Genomic DNA, 27,368 nt, shown 5'->3' on the forward strand with positions numbered 1-27,368 from the left:
ACTATGAAGCACAAGTGTCCCAGCACTCCACTTCTCCCCCTCTTGTATTTGGTGGTTCTCTCTTACAGGTTCGCCAATTGGACCACTGTCACAACCGTCATTTGGCACAACCGTACCCAGTCTCCTCCTACATATAGCTGAATACTCTGTCATGTTTGTGCAATTCCTAATATGTTCTTTATTTCGAGAGGAAAATTTTTTAGTTCACCCTTTATGTACAATATTATCGAACACGAACCTACACCTACTAAAATTTGTTTAATTCACAAATCAGCGCTTCTACATATTACTCTGTGTTATATATTACTTATGTATAATCAGGTCAACTGAAAATAGTCATAAAACTTTTTAAAAAAAACATCAACTGTAAAAATATAAATCAAAAAAGATATTGAAATCCAGAATAAAACAGATAAAAAAATTTAATAAAACTTGGATTATTTATTCATTATTGTTTTATTTGTTATTTTTAGTATTAGGATTATTGATTAATTATTTTTAGTATTTATTTCATTGCAAGGTTGCAAAAATAGATTGACCTCGGGGTATTAGGAATTTACAAATAATTTTCATTATTCGATTGTCGTATTAAGCCACACAGAAATTATTTATTTAATCATTTCACTGAATAAATTTGAAGCATAACCAACTGTTTTAATAGATTTGTCGTATAAACTTACGATTTTTAAAAAGTACACAATGATATTTACATCATTCTCTTACCTCAATAATATCATCCTTCTGAGAATCAATGGTTTTCCCATTATTTGATTTTTTAGTAATTTTTCTCTGTGTATTCAGTAGAGTTTGTTGATTTTCATCCATTTGATCTGAATGAGTTTCATGAAACTGGAAAACGCTTGACAGATAGTTGAGTCTGAAAATTATCAAAAAAACTATTGTTATTTATTATTATAAGTAATTTAAACGATTAATATGCTAAGTAATTTTACTTTAAATAATAAAAGTATACAATTCCGAAGGAGTGATTTTGGCTCAGTAGTGAGCGCGCTTAGTAGTGATACAACATTATCTTAGAGGTCGTAGATTCGATTCCCCGTGAATGCAGATTTTTTCAAAAACTGTTTTTATCGGCATAAGTTACTATGAAACCCCGGCTGTTTCAACGCGGGTTTTTCTGTGAAATTTTTCCTTCAGAATGACCCCAGAGTTTTTTTCCTTATCCCACAGGTCGTCAGACCTAGCTGAATGACCAACAATGTTAGGGCTATAGGGAGGTATTAGTAGATCTGATGCCAAGCAACAGGCAGCGATCACCGGTCTTACCGGGAAAAGTGTTTTCCGAAACATGGGGCTTCTCCGGGAATGCTTATAAGCTGGATCCAATGCTTCGGCAAGGAGCGCCGCTTAGTGTTGACAAATAAAGAAAAAAGAGCAAAAACTAGTGCTTCACTGGAATTTCAGCTTAAAAAGATTGTTCGATAGCTTTTTTTGTTCCTTTTGTAATGCTCTATGAGAAACCAAGTCCCTTGCCTACGTAGTCAGTTTTTCGAAGAAGACATTTTTTTCGAAATATCACAGCACATTTCCTCTTCATGAAGGTTGATGATAGTGATGATACTAAAATTACTGTTAATTTTTTGAAAATTTTTGGATCCAAATACTAATTTTGAGCTGCCGATTTTATCGTTTTTTCGAAGGAAGACAATTTTTTCGAGATAATATAGCAAATTTTTAATGAACAATAATAACTCCTGATGGAAGTTAAAGATAGCATTAAGTAACATATTTACAGGTTTTAAAAAAATGTTTGTAGCCAAATTCAGATTTTTAACTGCTGATTGTCTCATTTTTTCGAAGCAAAGACATTTTTTTCGAGATAACCAAGCGAATTTTAGTTAAGTGGTGATCATTCTTGATGTAGGTCTTAAATAGAATCAAGTATAACCACTTAAATTTTTCGAAAATTCTTGGCTTCAAAAAGTATCGAAAAATTAACAATAATCATTCTTCATACTACTTTCCAGCCTCTATCGAGAATTATTACCATTTGTATGATATTCGCTGTAATATGTCAAAAAACATCATTTCTTCTTAAATATGAGATAATTAGTAATTCAAAATTTTAATTTGGCTGTAAAATTTTTCAAAACATTTACAGTAATTTGACTTGATACTATCTTCAACCTTTTTCGAAAATTGTTACCATTTAATTGAAAGTAGCTGTGATATCTCGAAAAACAACGTCTTTTCTTCCAAAAAACGAGATATTCAGCAGTTAAAAATTTTAATTTGGCGTTAAAAATTATTGAAAAATTAACGATAATAATACTTAATAAATAATCAGTGAACTCAAATGGTTATACTGCTAACTTCTGTTCATTATTGAACGACGTTTCGGCCCGTACAGAAACAAGTTTCAAGGCCCTCATCAGGTTCAAATAAAATAATTGACCGCTTAAACGGGTCGCTTTAGGCAACGCTCTAGATGTTATTATTGCGAATAAACAGAAGTTAGCAGTATAACCATTTGAGTTCACTGATTATTTATTAATCTATCCTCTGCTATTAGAGTACGCCTAATGCTTAATAATAATACTTTTTACATCATTAATAAAATTTAAAATTATTTCAATTGATAAAAAATTCGCGAAGATATTTAGAAAAAACTGAAAGGCTACACAGTGGTGTACCGCTGATGGTTTGTTTGGAATTCGGTGATAAGCTGTGTGTTAGAAGTGTGAATTCCAAGCAAATGTAAGACTTAGCTTGGTGACTTAAGGTGGCTCCAGTGGCCTCAATGTTAAAATTATAAATAACCCAACCGAGGTTAATAAAATTGAATTATATTCTTTGAATTCCCATCTTTCTATTCGTATAAAAAAAAATTAAGGTTGACGATGAAAATTGTAAGAAATCATGCTTAAAAAATCGTAGTTTTAAGACGGGTTAGATAGGAAATGCAAGCTTACGCGACATACAACCTACTGCTGCACTTACATAAATAACCCGTAAGGTGTAAAAAATATACTATCTTGTATATATTATTACGCAGTTTTCGATGACATGAGAAAAGTGTCTTGTTATCGAACAAAATCTTTAAATAATCGGAGACTAAGTATACAGTTGCGAGTGCAAGTCAGCTTTCAGCTGTCTGCATTCTGCAGAGTACATATATATAGGTATAACTACAGCTGAGTAATGTTGCCACATTCTTGAACTTAGGAGCGTACCGTAACAGTTCATCAATTAGGGCACCATAAAACTTTTTTATTTTTTTATATTACTCACTAAAGTAACAGATAAAATGTAGAATATGGCTTACAACAGTCTCTACGATAATTTTATACCATATTTTAAAGAAAATAATGATTAATTTTTAGTCTCCCCATTTTGATACGGCACTAGGCGCTGGAACCACCTTAATTGTTTGAGAAAAGCTCGAGCCAACCAGACCATTGTAGACTCACCTTTAAAGTGAAGCAAGAGGAATAAGAAAGATAGGACCGTCGATTTTGGTTCGAACGTTAAGAATAGCAGCCTAACTATCATCATTGCTACGAGTACCCTCGTATGAAATTAGAACCATTGTTCGATGCACCTTTTAAGATCTTGCGACTACGTGCGCGCAAGAGCGGCTAACCAATGATCACAAAATTAAATTAAGTAAAGAAAAATTCAACGTTGTTTAACACCTCTTTTCTCTGAGTGTAATAGTGCTGCAGAGACGACGACTGACACATTACAAAACCACGAAAACTTAGTAATTAAGATGCAACAGGTAGTTGTTGAAGTCAACTGTCAGAGGGCGGCTTCGTTACCCAGTAAAAAATTAAATTATTTTAATCATTGATTTAATTAATGAGAGAAAATAAAAGAGACTTTACATTTTTGTTAAATAGTCTTAGAATTCCTGTAATTTATACAGTGATACTTTAAGATTATTACTTTTAATTATCAGTCGTCGGTCGAAACGAATATTTTATCAACCAGATTTTTAATTAATCTAAAATCTTAAATACTTCTATGGAACTCACAACCACCTAAAAGGCGAACAGTTACTTTGAAATGAGCGCACACAAAATTAAAATTGAGATGGAATATTTATTTAAGACATAACAATATAATAAAGTATGAAAATTGCTTTACAATCCATACGAAGCACTAAATATGTTTCATGTCACGATTTTTTCGGAGATTATTGAACTTGGAAATTTTTGAATTTCAATTTTTGTGCCTTTATAAAATATATTTTCCTGTGGTCGAACAGATAGACAGCACGAGGTAAGAACAACTTGAGTTATCTCTTGATAGATGTCCCTTATTTAGGTCTGTGGGCGCTCGTAAGCACAGCCTACGATGACTCTCCCAGATTATTTCACTCTATATAAGCGTGTTCTATCTACCAGAGAAACTTGACTACTGGGGTACACACAGAAGTATTGAGCACACAGTAGAACCCGTAAAAATTATTTACCTTACTAATAGTCAGACTCCAAAGATGATGTTTACCTTGACTCGTTCACTCAACTTGCTTCGACGACCGATTACTCGTATCTCACCCTTATCCAGGTAACACCGCGCAACGGGTCCTAGACAAGAGATAGACTGCTGACGTAGTCATGGATCTCTCTTGACTAGGTAATGCCGATGAACGGGTCCTAGCCGAAGGAGGGACTGCTTTTCTGGGATTATTTAGGGCTGTTTATCCCCTTGTAATTTTACTTTTGTAGAAGGTTTTCCATTTTTTGGGTGGACGTGCTTTAGTGTTCGCTTAGCGTACCATGCGCACATGACCCGAGCGGCGTTCAAATTTGAATTTTAATGTGTAAAGTAATGACGAGTGTTTGTAAAATGAAAAAAAAATAAAAATTAGTGAGAATAAAAATTTGCAAAATAAAATAAAAAAAAAATATACATTAAATTAAATATATTCACTCAGAATGTGTACCCTTTAACTTGCTAAAATAGTTTAAATGCAAATCTAAAAGTTTAAATTTTGTAGTCTTGTTAAATTCGAGTATTTCATGCTTTAAAAAATTCAAAAATATTTCAGTTGATGAAATTTTATGTTCTATATTTAAATATTTAACGATCGACGATCAAACATTCCAATTTATAAAAACAAAATTTTAGCTTCAATGAATAAATTGATTGCAAAGCAAAAGTAAGTAGACTAACGCATAATAAAGATCTTTGAAAGGGCGTAAGATAAAAGACGAATTGAAATACGCAACTACTGCATTACATTCAACAGAAATTCATTCAGTAGATCAACGTCAGTTTGGCGTATGACACACTCAAGTGTACAGACTGACAAGTTAATGTATCTAACATTTAAAGATACTGCAACATCTGGGAGTTTAATAGAACACCGTAGCCAAGTAGATGATATTTTTTAAAAAGCCAGTATTGTTATATTACCATATAAGTTACTTTTTTGTGGTTTCTAATTTCAGAAAATATCCAAGGAAATAAAATTTGGAAAACATACAAAAAATCATCATTTTATGGAAGATTTTATGGACAATAATGAATATCGTTTACTTTTACATATAAATGAAACTTTACAGTTAGGAGAGAAATCATGAGAAAACTAAAATGTACCTACACAAACAAAAATTTATATAAAAGAAAATAGTACCATAAAAGAAAAGGTTTTTTGTACTTAAATGTTCAATACAATGTATGATAAATTAAACAAAGATCAAATTACAACTTTTAAAATAATATGTGGACTAGGAAATAATTTCTTTATCAATTCCCCAGAAGATTTGGGAAAAAAATTTCATTTCTATTTAAAATCTTAATTTATTATTTTATTTTTCGTGAAAAAAGTTCGTTCCAGTTTCCGTTTCCAGTTCGTTCCTGTAATTTAAATAAAAACAAAACAAAATTGAGAGAAGTAGATTTAATTACTTGACGCGAAGCTTCTATGATTCGAAAAAAGCCTAAGAGATTTTTGAAAGAGCATTACGTAATTTATCTAATACTAAGATCCATTTTGGTGATAAATTAATTGTTTTAGGAGAAGGTTTTAGACAGAATCTTCCAGTTTCAAAAATTATTATCAGAAGCAAGATTATATAAGAAAGTGTAACATTATCATATCTTTGATTATTGTTCCGTATTCAAAAATTTAATATCAATATTCGGTCAATTAACGAAACACTTTTAAAACTGTTACTGTGTACTGTAAGAGAAAAAATTAAATCACTGCAAGTGCAAAATAAATAGAAAACAACTCCAGCTTGTTCTAATCTTTTTGGTAAAGATATTAACTTATCAATAAATGAAAATATTTTCTTCTCATTATTACTGATTCTTATAACGAATTTACTTACTTTTTGTGTAATAAAATTCCAAATCATATAAAAGGGAGAATGAAAACATATTACAGAATAGATCGTGCAACTTACAAGGGTGGCGATAAATCTAATAGTCATACATACATTTTCCAACATAATTTCTAAACAATATTCGTGAAGGCTTACCTCTACGTAATCTTAATATAAAAATGTAAACAACTTTTATGTTGATATGAAATTCAAGTATAGTTAATGGCTTGTGTAACGGTACAATTTTACAAATTAGAAAATTACTAAAATACAATATCAAAGCAGAATATATAACTGGAAAAACATCAAAAGAACAGTTTTTATACCAAAAATAACTCTGAATACAGAAAATTCTATATAATTACCTTTTATTTTATACGGCAAATACTTTCCTTTAGTCTTAGCGTTTTCCACGACTATACGTAAATCTCAAATTCAAAGTTTTGTTAATATTAGATTATATTTTAAAAAACTACTGTTTTTGCATATTCTTCATATGTATTATACACGGAGAGGGAATTTACGGGTTTATCGCATGGAGGGTATCTGGTTGTTAGCGCATGCAGCCTCCCCATGCGTCTAAAACGCGAAGCTGATGCGCTGGATGCCAGCCAGTGCTTGTGTTAAGGCCCGTAGAGTGTTACATGCTATCAACACATGTGAGTACACGGCTGCGAACCAAGAAAAGCCGTAGCCGAAACTCATCGACTATGTCCGAGCTGAAAACGCAAGGAGCATGATGGGTTTAACGCATGGTGGCTCTTGCGTTTTGGGTATCAGCTGATAGTTGGCGGCGTTGGCACGAGGCGCGAGCGCCTATATATATATGCTATATATGTATATATACATGTAAATATGTATACATTTAACGCTGTTTCTGTTCTTTTAAGTATTACATATGAAAATGTGTTACAAGTATGAACTTTAAACGCTATGCAAGTTTTAGAAAGGAAAAAAAATTTTAATTAATGTAACAAAATAAAAAATTGTATAATATAGGAAGTTTTTACTTTTTTTTTTCTCGCTTGTTTCTGCTGCATGTAATGAAGGAAAAATAAATGTTGACGTACTCAAAATTTACGTTTGCGTTTCTGACACAAGATAAGTATTGTTGCAATAAGATATTTCTTAATAAATATTTGACAAATAAATTATTACTGCCTATTCTAACGTACATATATGTATGTTTATATATATACACATATGTGTGTAAACTTATTTCTGATGTTTTGGTTAGAAATACCACAACATTGAAAATTTTGTGCGAATGCATCATCTTTATATACTTACGTACCAAATTAAATGATTTGCGATGAGATGCATAAGCTGTTACACCGTTTGTCACTCGTACACAATGCACATCTCAAAATTGCTGCACTTAGTACATTGGAAAGAATCGAAAGGCTATGAGAATCATATATGCATAACGTGTATACATATACGTATATAGCAGACTCTTGCGCCAACCATCAGCTGATACCCAAAACGCAAGAGCCACCATGCGTTAAACCCATCATGCTCCTTGCGTTTTCAGCTCGGACATAGTCGATGAGTTTCGGCTACGGCTTTTCTTGGTTCGCAGCCGTGTACTCACATGTGTTGATAGCATGTAACACTCTACGGGCCTCAACACAAGCACTGGCTGGCATCCAGCGCATCAGCTTCGCGTTTTAGACGCATGGGGAGGCTGCATGCGCTAACAGCCAGATACCCTCCATGCGATAAACCCGTAAATTCCCTCTCCGTGTATAATTATAGGTCACGTTATCAAGCTGCAACAATAAAAATAAGATTTATATACAAATAGAACGTGATAATAATTTTGGAATGGAAACCATTTTTTAGAAAGAAATTTTTGACCTTGACGTATATAAAGTAGATACAAAAATAAAATTATATTGTACTGTTATACGTAAATACAATTTTAACAATAACTGTTTTGTTTTATTAAATATCTTCGATTAAAAAAAAGTTCTTATTGATAGTAATTTATTTTTCAATTTTAATTGTGAAAAATTCTAACTTATTTTAACATAAAAATATTAGACAAGGGCTTGTATATACATATATATTGAAATAATCTATTCAACACGTTTTAAAATAGTATCAAGTTTTTATTGCATATAAACTATTTTTCTATTGTACGTTGCGCATTATCCAGCTTGAAAGCATAGCAGTACACTTTATTGATATATTTGACGAATTTTAATAAAAAGGGGAAACTGATTTTTATGTTTTAGTGGTAAATAGTGTTACAAGCGATGTTCACGATTTAAATATTCTATAATATTATTGGCTGTTTTCTGATAAAGTATGAAAATATCGTGTGATGTTCTCATACATAATCAATAATGTAAATAATAAACTTATCAAGAAGAAAAAAACCAGTGCGCTACGGCACTGCGTTAAGAGTAGTGTGGGAATGTGCTAAGAAATGATATAGAAAAAATAATTATTAAGATGGCTAATTATCTTAGTACTATCCATTTGAGAGACATTAGACTATCACACCTGAAGACATTAGTGCCAGTCTCATAAGACCAATGCTAAAATTTCGAATTATAAATGTTTTTTTTCAACTTAGGTTGACAACATGCTCTGAAATTTAAAATGTACATTCGTTAAACGATACTTTGCCATAGATTTTCATTTAGCAATGGCTCGACTTCAAAAAAGGTGATAAGCCTACTTGAGGAAGTAGTGAAAACGGGAGGGACCGTCAATCAAGTTCTTCAACCATAGACAACAACAGATCAAAAGGAAAAACTCAAAGAAAAAAAAAAGTTTATCCGTTAACTGCTATAAAAAAAGTTTGTAGCAAACGTAGAGACACTTTTTCAACGCAATTCTAGTCATCTAAAATTATTCTACAAAACGTCAAGGTTTCATCAAATTTGAATAAGTGCACGTACCGAAAATGTTAAACATAAAACTATTGATTTTCTGACGGCAACGCACAGTAGGCCAGGAAGCTCAAAAAGTTATGAAAATTCGGGCATCCCACGAAACTTTATCCAATGAAAGTGTTTTTAAGCTTATTTTGTTCGTAAGCTGGTTACCTACCAGAATCCAAGTCCCTCATACGTAAAAAGAATTTTTATATATGTATGTTTATTATGTATATTTAGAGCAAATTTCGACTGTAAAAATACTCTGAATACAAAAAACGTTGTTTAAGTTAACCGATACGTACAGAATTTGGTATGTACTGTTTTTGGGGTCCCTGATAACGAATCTAAGGTCAAATTTGCAAATTTAAAGATGGCGGACTCACGACGGTGGACAACACATTTAAAAATCAACCGATTTGCAACAATTTTGTCATATAGATATTATTGGGGTCAATGGTTACTAGTATAAGGTCCGATTTGAAAGTTTCAAGATGGCCGATCAAAGATGACCGCCAAAATCTTCGAGAACTATCCAATTTGCTTTAACTTAGATAACCAAATTTTTTTTTGATCACTGATTACAAATTGGAGGTCGAATTTGTTGACATAAATATATAGCTAAAGCAAGATGGTGGAAAAAATTCTTAAAAATTATCCGCTTGTACCAAGCTTTGTTAGTGGGGTTACCAAATGAAAAAAAAAGCTTAAAACTTATAATAAATGATTTTTGGCTTATTTTGTCCGCAAAATAATTGCCTATAAGAATCCGAGTCCCTTTGACAAATAGCAATGTGCTATATGCATTTGGGGCATTTCACGATGGATGTTCCAGCACGGCGCGTGAGTGCCAAAACACTCACTTTTCAGCTCACAATTGCAACCTCATAATGTATTTTTAAAAAATTATGAAAATATGTAATCGACGTGTGTTCTTCTCAGCTTTCCGATAATGTTATTGATTTTGCAAAACTATGACTACTAAACCTAAGAAAAAAAAAAAAATCTTATATCTCAAAAAGGGTATTTTTAATATTTTTCTTTCAATAGTCACAATCGAAAGATGAGGTTTTTTTACGTCGGATGTCTTTTTCACAGGGTGGTGGAGCAATAGTTTACGAGATATAAAGCGACGAACAAGCGGCACCGCACGGCATTGCGTAGAACACATACATAAGGGTGCCTTTACATGGACGTCTTGAACTCTGGAGACTGCCAGCCAAATTTTGGGCAGGCGATTCAATCTATATTAACGATAAACTGATACTGATATAATTTATTTTTAAAAGGAAAGTAGACCCTCAATTGGTTATAAACCTGCATTGCGTAATTGAATTTTAATATACAAAACGAATTTAGCTACGAACGGTGAAACTTTTTTTGTGAACGATTAGTCGACAAAAAAGGAGGTTGTTACCAAAAATCTAGTCGGAACGGAAATTATAAATTCTGTTTATTTTGGTTTATGAATTAGTTTTAAATGTTAAAATGCAATTACGTATCAAGTCTTATTACAAATAAAGTGTCTATTCTTCTTTTTAAAAAAAATAAAATCAGTATCTGTTTAACGTCAGTTTGAATTGAATCGCCCGCTCAAAATTTGGCCATCAGTCTCGAGACTTCAAGACGTTCATGTACAGGCACCCTAAGGCGAGTGTTGATATCGCAAACACAACTTGAGTATACATTTTTTTCTTTTCTTACTTTGTACGTTAGCTAACATTCCTGTTTATTTGTGGCTAAGATATTCGAATGCAATTTGTGAAATACCGTAAGTATTTTCGACACGAGATTTCATCCGTTATTGTTTCGTTAAAATGATTTTAAAACCTTTTTTTTTGATAGGTTAAGTACAATTTCATTGTTTACACCATGCAAAAATCATGGACAGATGCTTGTGTGAATCCATTAGGAAAAGAAACCCACGTAATAAGGCAAAACCTGAAGTCATTTCCTGCAGTTTTTCAAGAAAAATATCCATCAGTGCCTTACGATGCCAAAATTTGCGAGCTGTGTAGGTCAGATCTATATAAAAAAAGCAAAGATCTTGCGATTGACAATGATTTTGAAACGGCAGGGGCTATGGTTCTTAAGCAGATAATAAATAAATTTAATGAATTGACGATGAAATAGGACAGAATCTGCTTGCTCACACTAGCATCTACTTACTGGAGCCGTCGACAACTAATGAAAGAATTTTCTTGCACTGAACGTGAAGCAAGAGAAGCTAAGGAATTAGTTTCGGAAAATGGAATTTTCACATTTTCAAAATAATCTTCACGTAATGCTTTGTAAGTAGAAACTTAATTATTGGTAACAAATTTTTATGAGCGTGAGGATATTAGTCGAATGATGCCCCTCAGTCAAAAATTTATAGCTATAAATATACCTATAATTTATAGCTATAATTATAGCTATAACTACCTATAAAACAGCTATAATAATGTTTAAAATTCAGCTATAAATATAGCATTAAATTACAGCTGTAAATTTTTCACAAATAATGAATAAAAATTAGTTTAAAATCAGATTTTTTCTACATATATTGATCATAGGATGTTATCATCCGTATGATAACCGCAAAACTGGGGACCTGAAGTATTTTTGAATAAGTAGAGAAAAAAAAAACAAAAATCATATACAATTTCAAGTTTTTTAAAAATTGTTTAAAAATACTTTAGGCCCTCAGTTTAACTGTTATCATACGGATGATACCATCTATTCTGATCGATACATGTTAAAAAAATCTGATTTTAAACAAATTTTTATTAAAAATTTGTGAAAAATTTGCAGCTGTACTATATAGCTATATTTATATCTGAATTTTATACATTATTATAGCTGTTTTATAGGTAGTTATAGCTATAATTATAGCTATAATTTATAGGTATAATTATATCTATAAATTTTTAACTGAGCCGGAACAAAAGATCTTTTATCTGGGAAACAAAGTGATGGTAAGCAAGTTTACATGCAAAAGAGACTTTTGTTATGTAATTTGAACGAATGTTCTGCTATATTTAAATCTGAAAATGAGGCTATAAAAATCGGTTTGACGAAATTCACTCAGCTGCGACCATCTTATTGTGTCTTAGCCGGGAGTAGCGGTACACACATGGTTTGCGTGTGTGTTTATCACGAAAATGTAAAATAAATGTTGCACGGAATCGACATTAAAATGTTAACAAAAGATTCACGATTGCCGTTAAAAAATTATCATGACTGTATTCGTGTGATTGTTTGTGCTACAGCAACGGATTCGTGTTTTTTAGGCGCTTGTTTGGATTGTCCAAATATAAGGCCGCTAAGGAAATTTTCACTTAATTTGATTATAACAATATTCATGAGGTCAAATTTGACACATGGGGGCAAACTGACCGATATACAATAGCTAGACGAACTATGAACACTCATGATTACTTGGATTTATTAGCTGATAAAGTAATTAAATTAAAAACCCACGAATTTATTGCCTCCAAGCAAGCAGCTTTTATAAAAAAACCTGAAAGAAATTCTTCTAGATCATGAATTTATAGTTTATTTTGATTTCGCTGAAAACTATGCTTTTGTCATTTAAAATGCAGTGCAATCATTTCATTGGAACAACAATCAGGCCGCAGTATTTACAGTTGTGATTTATTACAGAGAGAAAAATGAACTAAAGCATAAGAGCGTAGCAATTATCTCGGATAATTCAGTTCATGATACAGCTGTTATTAACGAATATCAGAAACACATTATAAATTATCTGAAAAGTCATTTTGAACCAAAGAAAATTTATTACACATCAGATGGCGCAACTCAGCATTTCAAAAATAAAAATAATTTGTTTAATCTTCTCCATCATTATGAAGACTTCAAGATTCCTTCAGAGTGGCATTTCCATGCTACAGCACATGGCAAAGGAGCTTGCGATGAAGTAAGGGCCAATTTAAAACGAGGAGCAAGGCACGCAAGCCTGAAAATATCTAATTTTCGAATACTAACTGCTGGAGAATTGTACAATTGGGCAAATAAATGCTGCAAAGAAACGCAATTGATTTTAAGCCCTAAACCTGATCAAGACACAACTACAGAAGAATTAAAAGAGAGGTTTTTAAAAAGTCATGCTAATTCCAGGTACTTTACAGTATCATGCATTCATACCCAATCTTGAAGGTAGACTTTTGATGAAACGATTTTCCCTTTAAATAAAGTAAAGAATAAAATAATACAATAAAGAAATAATAAAATAAAGAAATTGGATATAGTGACAGAAAATCAGAAAGGCAGAAACGTTTGTAAAAGGAAACAGTCATCTGCTTCTAAAATACCTAAGAAAAAAAAAATTACGAAAAAACAGTTAAAGGGAGAAAACTGTATAGAATAAATATATATAAGTAAAAAAAATGTAATTTATTGTAGGAAAATAGTTTTGATGTTTAAAATGATTTATTTTAAATATCCGATGAAGTTAAACAGTAGGTATGCTCCGCTAGCGAACAAGGCGGACCGCACGGTGCCCCGCAGCACCACATTAAGCCGAGCACCGCTTGTTCGTTGCTTTATATCTCTTAAATCATTGCTCCATCACACCGTGGAAAGCATCATATCCGACGTAAAAAAACCTTACCATTCGATTGAGACAATTAAAAAAAAATTTTTAAAATACCCTTTTTGAGATATAAGACGTTTTGTGTTTTTTTATGTTAAGAAGCCATATTTTTGCAAAACCAATAACATTATCGGACAGCTGATAAAAAAACACGTCGATTATCTATTTTCATTAATTTTTTACAATGCATTATGAGGTTGCAATCATGAGCTGAAAAGTGAGTGTTTTAGCGCTCGCGCGGCGCGCTGGGATATCAATCGTGAAATGCCCCATTTATCTACATAATTAATTTTACAAGAAAATTGAAATTTTCAAGTATGGAACCAAAACCACCATAAAAACGATACTAGTTGGATAAGGAACATGTCAGTTGCTTGCTAACATCTTGAGAGGTGAAAATATGCTCGTGTAATTTATATTTGAGTTAAAAAGAATCTCGACGTATAAAATGTAAATCCTAACATTTTAATTTTAAAAATAATTCTGTGACATACTACACTTCAATTATATATGTGTATATATATATATATATATATATATATATATATATATATATATATATATAGGGCATTCTTAGTGGACGTGAGACCCCCATCTCGCCAAAAATTGGTGAGTTGTCTGGAAACGTATGATGGGTCAAAATTTAGCTTGTGACCTCTAGTTTCAAATGCAGAGTGGCGATCCCGAAAAATCAAAAATGGCTGACCAATATGGCAACCAGAAGCAGGAGAAAGGACCCAAAAAATCAAATTTTTTTAATTATTTAGCCCTGAAAAGCTATTAAAAGGCGGGTTTGGAAGTTTTATTTATAGAGACAGTATTAGTTCACATAGTCATGGCATGTGCTATGATTAAAAACACATTTAACCATCCTTAACCTAAAAAAAAAGATCAATAAGTGAAAAAAACGTGTTTTTGGCAACTAGAATCACTTCTGAGTTACGGTAATGAGTTAATTTCGTGCTAATATCATATATTAACTTTATAACTATTTAATGTACGACTACAAATGCCATTGAGCAACCCTAACCTCGAATACGTGACAAACAAAGCTGCTCTACGCTGCGAAACGGTTCCTAGCACGTTTTGGAGATCGGTAAGAGAGTTTTTATTGTGCGTTTGTTATTTCTGATCACTACGTATACAGCGGCTTGAGTTGAAAACTGAAGGCATCGTCCTTAACTTCAAAACACTGACTACCAAAGTTGTTTTCCGCTGTTAAGTATCTTCTTGTACGTGTTGGAGGCAATGAAATATACTAATCTCGCTTATTTGGTGTGGATGAACGTAAACATATTTAAACACGGTTTCGAACATGATAAACGAACCCTAACGTCAACAAAGTGTTTAAATTTAATAGCAAAAGAGCATAGAAGTTTATGCTAAATTTTGAAGAAAAAGGTAAAAATAAGAAACAAACCAACATCAAGCACGCCTATATATTCAAAAACACTGCATATAATACGTTTTTTATTAGTATTATTATTATTATTATTATTATTATTATTATTATTACAGTTCAAACATTCTAGAAATAATGTAACAATGTCAAATTTATGTACCTCTGTAACTATCATCCCAAAAATCTATGCAGATGACTGATGATTTTTCTTTTCCCCATTAAATTAGTAAGAAAAAAATGAGATACACGCTTTAGAGCTTACGGAACTACCATTTTTTGTGTACTGCCTTCAAACATCATAAAACAACGGTATAAAGCGAAAAATTAAATTTTTAAAAAAATGAGGTTCATGTACACTACTAAAGTTGAATCATTAAAAACGTTATTGATAGAAATACAATTTTTTTATTTGGGATGGTTATTTAAATAAAACAAAATTTTTTAAATGAAAATCTCTTTGGGAAACCCTGAGATATGATTCATTATACAGCGTGTTGAAAAATGAGCCCATTGTACGCATACCCCATTTAGAGCGCGAAATTCTAAGAATAAAATCATCAATACAATTTTCCGCTTTACAGGGTTGTATTGTTGGGTATTCAGGGTACATACTTTGGTTAAGACTTACCACAAGCAATATAGGCCCAAAAATTACAGCTAATTATTTGTTAAAATCCATTCTTGAGCACTAATGCATTCCTACATTGATACGATCAGATCGAGGAACAGAGAATACTGAAATAGAAACTTCGTAAAAGTGCCTAAGAAAAGTGCATAACGATGAACTGTCTGGCGATAACAATAATGTAAAAAAACAAGAGCGTTCATAATCAGAGAGTTAAAGCTTTTTGGGCTCAAGTCAGGAAGCACTCCGCAGATTTTTTTTTTAAATTTTTTTTCAATGTTTTGTGCAAAAAAACTTGTTTGATGGTAGTAAAATTTTAAAAAAATCTCTCCAAAACTTTTTTGAGAAACTAATTGAGGATGAATTGTTATTAACAAAAAAAGTATAGAACAAGCATAGACTAAGAAATCAAAACCACGGGAATAATAAAGCAGGTATTCCATTTATATTATACAATTTACCAGAGAATCGAAATGTAGTCGATAACAGAAAAAGTGTAGATATTGAAACTATGAAAGAATTCATGGGTCACGTTACGGTAACGCCAGTGCTTGTTGGCCCAGTTTTCAAAGAAGTGGTTGATGCAAAAGTTAAGTGTAAGGTACTAAGTACTGTTAATGAGGCACTAGAGCTATATTTATAGTTACTAGAAATATTCTGTTAGATACTACTGAACACAGAATTTCTTAATAGATACTACAGAATTTCATAATGAGTAATAACACGTCTTATCGTAAGGCAATAGTTTTAGTGTATCGGTTTGACAACATATAAATAAGTACTGTTTCGTACATAGTAACGCAAATTAGACATAAGAACTCAAAGAAATTTAAACTGTTTTATTTTATTTTATAGCTTTTACAAAAATCATCTTATGTAATATGTAAGGCATTGGTAACTTATAAATAAAACTTGGTGTAAAAGAATATTTAAACTTAAAGTACACTTATAAAGGTACAGTTAGTCGCTCATGGTTGTGTACTTTTTACGTTTTTTTATCACATATTTTGGCTTCAGCCAGACAGCTGAAATCAATGTACAATAACTCGAGTACAAACTATACATTTCATGTAAGTATTGCAACGACACACGTACACAAAAATATTTTACTTTGTTTAATAAAATTAATAGCAATACTACTAGCAATACTTGGCGATTTAACGTCTTTTAAAATTTTCTTCAATATTAATCTAGCTAATTTAAAATAATCCTAATTAAAAAACTTGGGACGACTGCAGTTTTTAAATTTTTAATTATAACATCATGACTATGCCGTACTTTAAAAAATTAAATAAGAATATTGGTATAGAGCGCATCAAAATAGCTATAAAAATATATGAAATTATATGTTAATCATTTGATATCTGGTTTCTTTTTAACTTTTAAAAAGCCTCTTCCAGGTAATATATCGTACTATGTATATACTTACTATATACAATTGTACTATGTATAATTGCGTACAAAAGCGCCAATACATCGGAGGATTTTGTAGAACGTTAATCAAGCAGTAGCGACTCTGGCGACGTATACACAGGAATTCCAACGGCGTGCCGCCCAATTGTTGTTGTTAAGGTCGACGCCATGTCTGACCAACGACTCAATCTCATATCGCAGATTTTTGTTCATAATTCCGTATTAACGAGAATATTGTCGGATTTGATGTCTTTATCGAATACATTACTCTCGTAAAGTAAGCAAAACCAGTATGTACTTATTTGCATATAAACTTTATGCCATTATCTAACAGATAAAACTTGTCTTCGAAACTTTTATTATAAATTATGTCACCCCAATTTCGTCTTTTAAAATGATTTAGGACAAAATAACAATGTGTTGTGTCTATACATACACCCATCAGAGAGATTAAATTTGGGTGATGAATAATATTCATGACAGCAATTTTACGCTCAATACATTTTTATGATTTTTATTCACTTCGTGCAGCAATGTAAAATAACGCCACCTGCGGGGAAAAAGATGTCGATGCTAACCAACAAGAACACACAGCATCAGATAAGCAATGATAGATTACAAATGTTTATTTCAACAATAATAAATATTTAAAAAGTAAAATAAATTTTTTCAGTCCCAAGTAGCATATATTACTAGCAAATAATACTTTTTCGCAATTTTATAAAAAAAAAAAATTTCTAATATGAAATGGGTATGATGTATGAGTGAGCATAATAAATATTACTTTTTAATGTGCTGATTTAAAAGTACTTTACAAAATAAATTGATATTCGAGAAAAATCACAATACTTATTAACAACATACAACCATGAAAGGATAAAAAATTTTTTTTATTAAGGTACTATTAAATAGGTATTTTTCGGTTTAAAAGTATACTTAACACATAAAAAAATTATGTCAGTTGTTAAATATTCATTACTGTTGAAATGAACGCTTGTAAAAGATCATTGCCCATAAGATTCTGTGTATTCTTGTTAGTAAGCATCGACAACTTTTCCCCTGCAGGTGGCGTTGTTTCAAATTTCTGCACGAAGCGAATTGCCACATCCGTCTGAGACCATTTCCCTAATATCACCTTAACAAAACCACCTTCTCTAGGCACTTTTTGTAAAAAAGTTATTTCACTTTGATCTTTTATTAGAGTCTTATTGGTAAGTTACTAAAATTTCTTAAAGGAGTTGAATTGTCCGGAAAATTTAGCATTGGATTAATTTTGTTTCCATCCACTTGTGTTACATTATTTTTAACTAAACTGTTGTTATTCCTCACAACTAAGTTTACATTGTTTTTTATTAAATCACGCCAATTGTGTTTAGTTTCTTTCTTAGTGTCTTATGAAATTGCAGAGGTTTGCGTTGAGTTTTCTTCATTGCATACTGAACCATGCAACAAATTTAAGTCGTAATTACCTTTATTACTATCACCATCTTTTGGAGAACATTCTTTTTGACGTAATGGATAGTGCCCCTGTACACTTGCAGATTTATGGAAATGTAGATGCGTAACTTTTCATTGCTGCCCTTTAAGTATTTACAAAATTCCCAGAGGTCGCACTCCTCGCTATCGCTATCTACAAATTTTGGGAATGTGACTTATTTGTAATTTTTTTAAGCTTATTGCACAGTTTATAAAGTAGGCACAATTTTATTTTAATTCCATGGTGTTGATGCACAGCTTTTTTATATCGTCATAATTATACTAATATCCTACATTTTGAAACGTATTTTTTTAGCCTCCCACTGGTTTGATGGTAAGCCTAAGCATCAACTACTTACTATACTAATTTTTCCACACTACTATTACTTCCCTCTTTCCACTCTCAGCCATAGCTTTGACCTGCGAAAAAAATTTATTTACGGGTTTGTACCAAGATTAAAATAAAAAGTTTTAAAAAATAAACTTTTTTCTTATGTCTGTCTGCAGTATAGTTTTGCCGTTTTCATTAAAGTTTTCGTATAATATCCATCATAACATTGGTATCTTTTTTGTTAGACCCTGTAATTAGTAAAGTAACATTTCCTTTTAAAGTCAAAAATTTTACGATTATTATTTTAATATAATACTTTTAGCCGCGTTAGCATAATATACATCATAACTTTGCGCAGTACTAACAATCTCCAGCTGCCCGTTCATAGTATTCAAACAATAAGTCTGCATACTACGTCATCCGATGCATGAGGAAATAATATATAATTGAAGACGAGTAGAGGACAGTGCACGATTTTGTAATTTAACTTTAATATCTTTTGGCAAATAACTAATGGTTACCTTTTCTTAAAAACTACTATTTGCTACCATAACCTAAAATCAAGTTTATACTTGACTGTTTTCAGCAAAGTTAAGCAACACTTGCGCCAGTACGGTTGGTGAACTATACAGATTTCCTTAAGAATGACATACTTACGACTACATAGAAATTTTTGATCATTTGAAATACAAATCATTATGACACAACATACAGGTTACCGGAAAAATAATAAAAACGTTTTGAATTTACCTTTATAATATTGGAATTAGTAGCAAAACACTAAAATAAAATTATGCTACAGATAAACTACAATAATTACATTAACATATTCTTAGTTTTTTTTATGTTCAAGATTCGTGTGGTACTTTTTTTTACTCTAATGTGACAACTCCCGTATACTTAGTAAGAATTTTAATCGATTTTTTTTTAAACATACCGTAGTCAATCACCAGGTCGGCACATAATTTATTAACGAACGAGAAACAAAAAAAACACCATCCATGCTACATGAAATAGTAAAAAAATAGTCATACATTTTCTCTGCACCTCTTTCTCATAATATGCTGTCTTACATATTACACGTCTCATGTAATAACTATCTTTTACTGTGCACCGTTAGCAAGATTAATAGCCTGTGCGTCTCTTAATGCATTTTACAAGACCAGACGACGGGGACGAAATAATATGAAAACGTGCATTTTCCGGGCGGTAGCAATCTTTCGATTGATTCTTATGTATTTGTTGCCGTAGAATACGATTATCGTTACCCGCACTTTGTAAAAGTTGTGCTTCATTTTTTAATTTAACAATTTGTGAAAAAAATGATTTTTTTTACATTTTCCTTTATATCTCCTTTCCTGTGCATTTTTAGCATTATGCATGTGTATAGTTTTTTGTTCCTTACTTAATTATCTACAAAATGAGATCTGGTGCGATATCCCAAGTGCCATTGTTAACCTGCAAATTGCGTTGTAAGTTGAAAAAGTGCATTTTTTTAAACATTCAATATCTCAACTATTAAAATACCTAGGAGCTTGAAATTCTCAGAAAATGTTGCTATTACTAATATAAATAACTGCACCAAATTCCAAAACGATCGCTTTTTAACTTTTAGAGTTATTAACGATCAAAATTTTTTTCGAAGCTTAATTGCATAATGCGTCAAAGTTGCTGTGATCGTCTAATTTTGATACAACTGGTCTCAAAAATTCAAAAAACTATTCAAATTTAATATCCCATTTGAATTTTTAAAAAAAGTTAATTAGAACCTATATTATAGCGATTTGTTTAACACTAGTAGTTTTAAACACACGTATAAAACTACTAGCAGCCCCCCCTCTCGGCTTCGCCCGAGACTTACTAAATAAAACACCGTAGTGTGTTGACATGTAATGTGAAACATTTTCAGTTAGAAATTTTACACATATTCCTGATACATCTCAGAACAAAAATCTTCTTATTAAAAACATATTTTTTTCGGAATCCATATAGTTTATTTGGTTAAATAATGAGGTGTAAAAATTCAAAAAAATTATTATGCTGAAAAGTACCGTGCGTTCTTTATGCCATAAAATAATCGATGGCCATAAGAAGCCGTTGATTTACAGTTTCTCCCGTGTAATTCACGAAAACGGCTATTTTTTAAAGCTGTTAAGATTTTAAACCCCCAAAAAATGCATATTAAAAAAAAAATTTTTTTCTCATATCTCACAACTTTATTACCTGAGCTGCAAAGTCCTGGACCTTAAACCCTATATTTTTATTGCCACAAAAACACAAAAACATTTTCTACTTATTTAAAAATCTGAAGTAGGATCTTTAAAGATTTCAGAGATTGCTGTGAGGGTACAATGAAAAGCTGATCTTTAACGTAATGGACTCTTTAGTTGTTAATTTTGACGCTGCTGTTTCAATCTCGATAAATTTTCTGCGTCAGTTTCTTGACGCCTAAGTAAAATTGTATTTATTAGATACACTTTAAGTTTTTCTTCCGATTCACCCTCTTGCGACTTTTGGCATGCTTAAAATTTGTGTGACCCCTAAAGTGTGTTTTCTGTAAACTTTGTTAAGTTCTAATATATTCGTTGGCAAGGTAGTTCAACGTCCGATGGTCCTAAAAAAGACCAGTGAGCTTTTTAAGTTAACTCTTTCTTGACTGCAGTTAACAGCAATTGTGACCTGGATACCTCAGGGTGATCTTTTCTGGCTTGCTGTTAAAGATACAGACTGATTGGGAGAAAAATTACAAAGTCCGAAGCTTTGAGGCTAGTTGTAGTGCTCTTTCCCAACGTGTCCCGGTATAACGTCGAAGACGTTGTTGTCTAAAGCACCTTTTTTATTTGCAGATTCAGTTGTTTTGGTGATCTTAGATGGGGAGATTGGTTAGTGATACTTGTCCAGTGGAGGCTGTCCCGTTGGCTCAAGTTTTTTTTCCTACATAGCTGTTATAGGTTTGCCCAACGCAAACTTTGGAGAGGATCAGTGATTCCTGGTTGAATTCTTAGAGTCAAGAGGGTAATATAGGGTCGTCGGTCACCCAGTTTTCCAGCCTTGCGAAGAACAACTCCGCAGGTGACGTCTGCTAGTGAATGGCTGACTTGGTTTAATAGTGCCCGTCGTTAGTTAATATAGTCTTTTAGTCGACGAATTGCTTCCGGAAATGGTAATAAAAATGTATTTGTTGGCAAGGTAGTTTACACTTAGGTGGATCCTAAAAAGAACCGATGAAATTGATGGTTAAGTAGGAAACGTAAATACTTATAATGGCGCTAAAAAGCGCCACTGGTGAAACTTCCAGGCTATTCTTATTCCTGATGATAAAGAGCTGGCTACGGTTGCTTGATTCTTACCCTGGGAGTCTCGATATACGGAGACTGTGATAGAGGGAGGTACGCTGCTGACCAAAGAATATCTCGTCTCGGGTCGTTCCCCGGATAACCAACCACTCATCGTTAGACGGGAACATGTGGTAAGCGCATTGGGGACGCGACGACCAAGAAGGTAGCCGTTGTGGCTGCCCATGCCCCTCAGAGCTCAGAGCTGTTTTCTTCCCTTGCTTACATTTGTAGCCACAAATTCTCTAACTGCACCAGGTGGGATGGTGGGACTCCCTCACAACTCTGATGAGTTGAACCAGATTGTGCTCTGGCTACATATGTCTTCTGGTATTGTGGCAGAGATGGCATCGGTTGGAATTAGTTTTTTTTTTTTTTGATCGCACTCATCGAGTTTCAGGGTAAATGGACACCTAGGTCCCTTCCCCCTTAGAGAAGAGTGTCGTCCGTAACCGGGATATCCAGGTGAAAGACTATTATCAGCATTCTCAATACAGCTTGTTGAGTTGCCGCAGCTCGACTACAACACTATGAAGACGCTCCAGCCTATTATAACCACACTTATTTAATTATGTTGCAGGTAGCTTCGATTTTATGTCGACGCCACCTAGCGGATTTTACTGAACTAAAGTGAAAAGCTGGCATATTTTTGCAAAACTTTGAGCTCATTTATTGCTATTGTTATTAAATTTTTTAAGATAAATACTATACTAAAACCATCTAGGAAGTATCATGAATCAGTGTGCAAAATTTCAACAAAATCGGTTCAGTAGTTTTCGCGGTCAGCGATTACAACGGTTTTAGCGCTTCTGCTTTATATATTAGTAAGATATAACTTTTGCAAAAATCAATATTGATGATTCTCGTTTGCACAACTCTGAAGCTGGTATTTTTTTATAAATTTAAAAGAAAGAAAGTTGTCCTAGCATGCACGGGAGCCGAGATAATTTTTTTTTTTTTTAAATTCGTGTGGACGTATTATACGTCGTACAGCGGTCAGGTTTGGAGGGATTTAAGTTCAATACTTGTACTTTCAATAAAAAAATATATTGTACCTGCAGCGCATCAAATAGTATAAAATAACAATTGTTGAAGTTGACCAGGCAAGAGCCGAGTGCGCCGGCCGACGTGTGCTGCAGAGGTGGGGGGAGTGACTGCGGCAGCAGCGGCTCTCCGAGCGCAGCGCGGCGACAAGAGAGCAAGTAGTTTCAAATCATTCATTCTCGTTAAAATATCATTTTCTCAGCTTCCTCTGCACGTACAAAAATCCTTCTCGAATCGATTTGGGGTAGCTTGACGATATATTATCGATGGTTATTACTATTTTTATGGACGATTAAGGTTTTCGTCTCAAATTGAAAGCTTGCGAAGCGATGCATGTAAAAAATTTAACTCTTATTTCAAAATGCTTATCATCGATTACTAAACCACTGTTTAGCAAATCTTAGAACTACTAAACAAAGTCATTTATAAATGTATTAACACATTTTGGTTTGCCTACTCCCAAATAAATAGAGATAATAAAAACTTGTAAATTTCTGAATCTTTAAGAAAAATCTTTTTAAGGACAGGCCAAAATTCTTTTTGACTAAAATTAAGAAGAGGTAATCCGTCTAAATGCAGCTGTAATTTAATAATATTTTCTTTATACAATTTTATGTTTACAATCTTTATAGCTAATCACTGATGTCAACATATAAAAGCCAGTACCACCATCTGCATTAAATTTTACTATTTTTTTCTTGAATTAAAATTTGGTTTTTATTAATGTCTTACAGGTGCTGTCTAAGTATTCTCAGGTAAAGTTTTTTAGGTTGTTTAAGTAATAAATATATAGTCTGGTGTGGGATTCGCAACTTAAGAGCCCACTGTCTTCAGCCCACTCTTCAGTTATAGAAGATTTGTTCTCATTGGCGTCATAAAATTCATCTACATCATAATTACACAGATCTGCAGAATTATCTGAATCATACTTAAAAAAGAGCGAGCCTTTTAGATGTTGATTAATTTCATAGCTTTTTTATAAAAATTAAATTTTTCACTTTTTGGTTAGTTGAGTATAAGGAACATTTGATTTTCTCACCCACTTTCAGTAATTCATCACTACAATTAACCTTTACATGTTCTTATAAATACACTGCTCCAAAATATTTGTTCACAGTTTTAAAGTGTTCCTCCTTTCCGTTGAGTTGTTAATTTCAGATTAATATAAATCAACTTATTAAAAATAAAATAAATAAAATCCTACGCAATATTCAGTAGCTACCCTCAGCTAGTGCATTTGAGAGCGTATCCGGTCATGCATTGTGTTCATGTTTGACTGTGTGCGTCTCGAAGGAAACACATGAGCCTTATACATTGTATTCGTATTTTGTCATATAGCAGTACAATGTCAAGTAGGACTAATATTCCTAGATAGTTTTTATTTTACATCATCGATTTGTGATATTTAAGGAGCAAAATCAGGAATGACGGATGAGGAACTTTAGATTATAACGAGCATGGTTGACGATGCAAACGGATGTATACCAATCATTTATAGAAAATTCAGGGTGCGAGAGCAAAAAAAAAATCGAGAAAAGTGGCAGTCCTTGATAACAATAAGATATTTAGCTTACAATTCAAAGAAAAATACGTTTAATAACACTCTAAATCGTCGACTACGACGGTGATACGCGTCATTGTTGTATATCGCAAAATAACTTGAAAAATGGCTTTTTTTGATTTTATTAAAAATCTCGGAAAGTTTTAGTTTTGGAGCAAAATGTTAAATACAAACGTTGTTTACCGGATAATTTTACATAAAGAGTAGGTGTTAAAAAAAATTAAAAATTTTTCTATTGTTTAAACAAGCGAGAAAGCCGAAAAATGCAAAAAATTATCATACATGGCTATAAATGTTGCAATATTCAAAATTGAATGAAAATCTTAAATTTTATGGACATTTGTGTGTTTTTATTAAACGCCAAGTTTGATTGCAAAATTTTAAAATGGCGGCCTATCGCACAATTCTCAATTAAAAATTACTATTGTGTATAAAACGTGTAACGGGCATGACATCTATGTCTAACTTTTTGGAATTAGTGAGGAATAACATTATTTTTACTACCTACAAAGCTGGACTTTTTAAATAAACAAATAAAAAATTTATTAACAAATAACCGCAAGTAAAAAGCCGTGTTTTATGTAATTTTTAAAGTAGACAAAAACTGAGTGAAATTGATTACGCTTATTTTTAAACGAATTTAAAAAAAAATTTGCTATAAGACTAATAGAAGTTAAGATACAATACTTTCAGTTTCTTACGCATTCTGGCCATTGTATTTGATATTCGGACTTTGGACAGGCACCAATTTTTAGCTAAAGATTTATTTTACCGTGTTAAATTTTTTTTCTATAGATTGAGTCAATCTTTTTGCATGAAACGGTTAATTAAGAAAGTGAAAAATAGCGCATAAGCCACAGTACTCGAGCAGCTGCAGCCAGGGATGCGTCGCGCATACGCAATAGCTCAAAAAGAGTTAATTGTGCAACTAAGAATCCAAGCACAACGACAAAAGGCTCTGCTAAAGCGCTTTTCGAGCTACTGCACATGCGTAACACGCGACGTATTTCTGGCTGTAGCTGCTCAAGTACGGCGGCTCACGCGCTATTTTTTACTATTTTACTTAGTGGTTACATGCAAGAAGATAGGCCAAATCTATAGAAAAAATTTCGGCTCCTATTGGTCCTGTAGCAACTTTTTTTTTTTTAAATTCGTGTAAAAATAAGAGTAATCAATTGTACTAAGTTGTTTTTGTCTTAGTTAAAAATTACAGAAAACATAGCCTTTTACTTGCGGTTTTTTGTTGATAACTTTTTTATTACTTTATTTCAAAAGTCCAGTTTTTTAGATAATAAAGATAATGTTATTCCCCACTATTTCCAAAAATTTAATTATCGATACCATGCCCGTGACACATTTTATACATTTAAGTTATTTTGCGGTAAAAAACAATGACGTGTATCTTCGTCGAAGTCGACGATTTAGGGTGTTATTCAACGTATTTTTCTTCGAATTTTAAGCTAAATATCATATTGTTATTAAACACCGCCACTTTATTCGATTTTTTTTCCTCTGGCGCCCTGACAAGCTTGAGAACTTAGTATCTTAATTAACCTTATAACCTTCATTAAACTGACGATCTTCGTAAACGGGTGTTAATTAACGTATTTTTCTTCGAATTTTAAGCTAAATATCGTACTGTTATGAAGGACACCCTCTAATGCTCTGGCGCCATGACTAAGCATAGGAGATTGTAGTTTAGAGGCTAAATCTGAAGAATCAGGAAATCAAAATTTAGATAAACTGCGTATAATCCGTGAAGAGGTACAAAACTTAGTTATGTTACTGGTTGCCACGTGTTTGCTTTCAGGAAAGCTTTTCTCAGTTGCTCAAATATTAAATCATCATCTTATAGAAAGTCAGTTGCTGACACCTCAAATGAAAATATTTTTAATAGCACAGGTAGACATCCCCAAAATTTAATAGATAAAGTCCAAGAATGTTTAGACACTTTCATGCAAATGACTGTAGATTTGAAGATCAATAAAAAAAAATTAGCTAGACTATGAAAAACTAGGTGCGGGTCTCAGGACTTCTGGCAAAAGTGGAACTTCAAACTCAAATTTTATTAAACTCGATATAATTTCAATAGATTTATTAGAATCCGATATTAAAATAGTGAGCACGTGCGTACATAGAATACATATACTTTAAGATACTGCTTATATTATACGTGATTTACTCATTCTTAGTACTTTTATTTCACCCTATAAGGTCAACAATTTTCAAATAATCCATCTATTCACAATTTGGGGCAAGGTTATTCCATTACCATTATAAGGACTTTTACGTTAAGGAAACCAGTAGACATATAGCTATTTTTTATAGTAAAGTTGAATTTTTCATCCAATTCTTTTTTTAAGATTGTAAATAATTTAATAATAAAATTAACCTGTGCTT

At 32.3% G+C, this 27,368-nt stretch overlaps 1 protein-coding gene across 3 annotated transcripts in view; it reads right to left on the reverse strand.

Moving 5' to 3' along the window:
- The window catches only part of Tango10 (transport and golgi organization 10), an 85,213-nt gene that overhangs the window by 40,726 nt on the left and 17,119 nt on the right, over positions 1-27,368 (reverse strand). For all 3 annotated transcript variants that reach the window (XM_089589250.1, XM_089589249.1, XM_089589248.1), the window contains exon 2: positions 724-877. In XM_089589250.1, the coding sequence (XP_089445376.1) occupies positions 724-825 (102 nt within the window). In that variant the 5' untranslated portion in view covers positions 826-877. The remainder of the gene's footprint in view (positions 1-723; positions 878-27,368) is intronic.

Source organism: Copidosoma floridanum, unplaced genomic scaffold (genome assembly GCF_036245765.1).
Source record: "Copidosoma floridanum isolate Cflo_tuat_1 unplaced genomic scaffold, Cflo_Japanese_pri ptg000008l, whole genome shotgun sequence".
In the NCBI taxonomy this organism is placed as follows: domain Eukaryota; kingdom Metazoa; phylum Arthropoda; class Insecta; order Hymenoptera; family Encyrtidae; genus Copidosoma; species Copidosoma floridanum.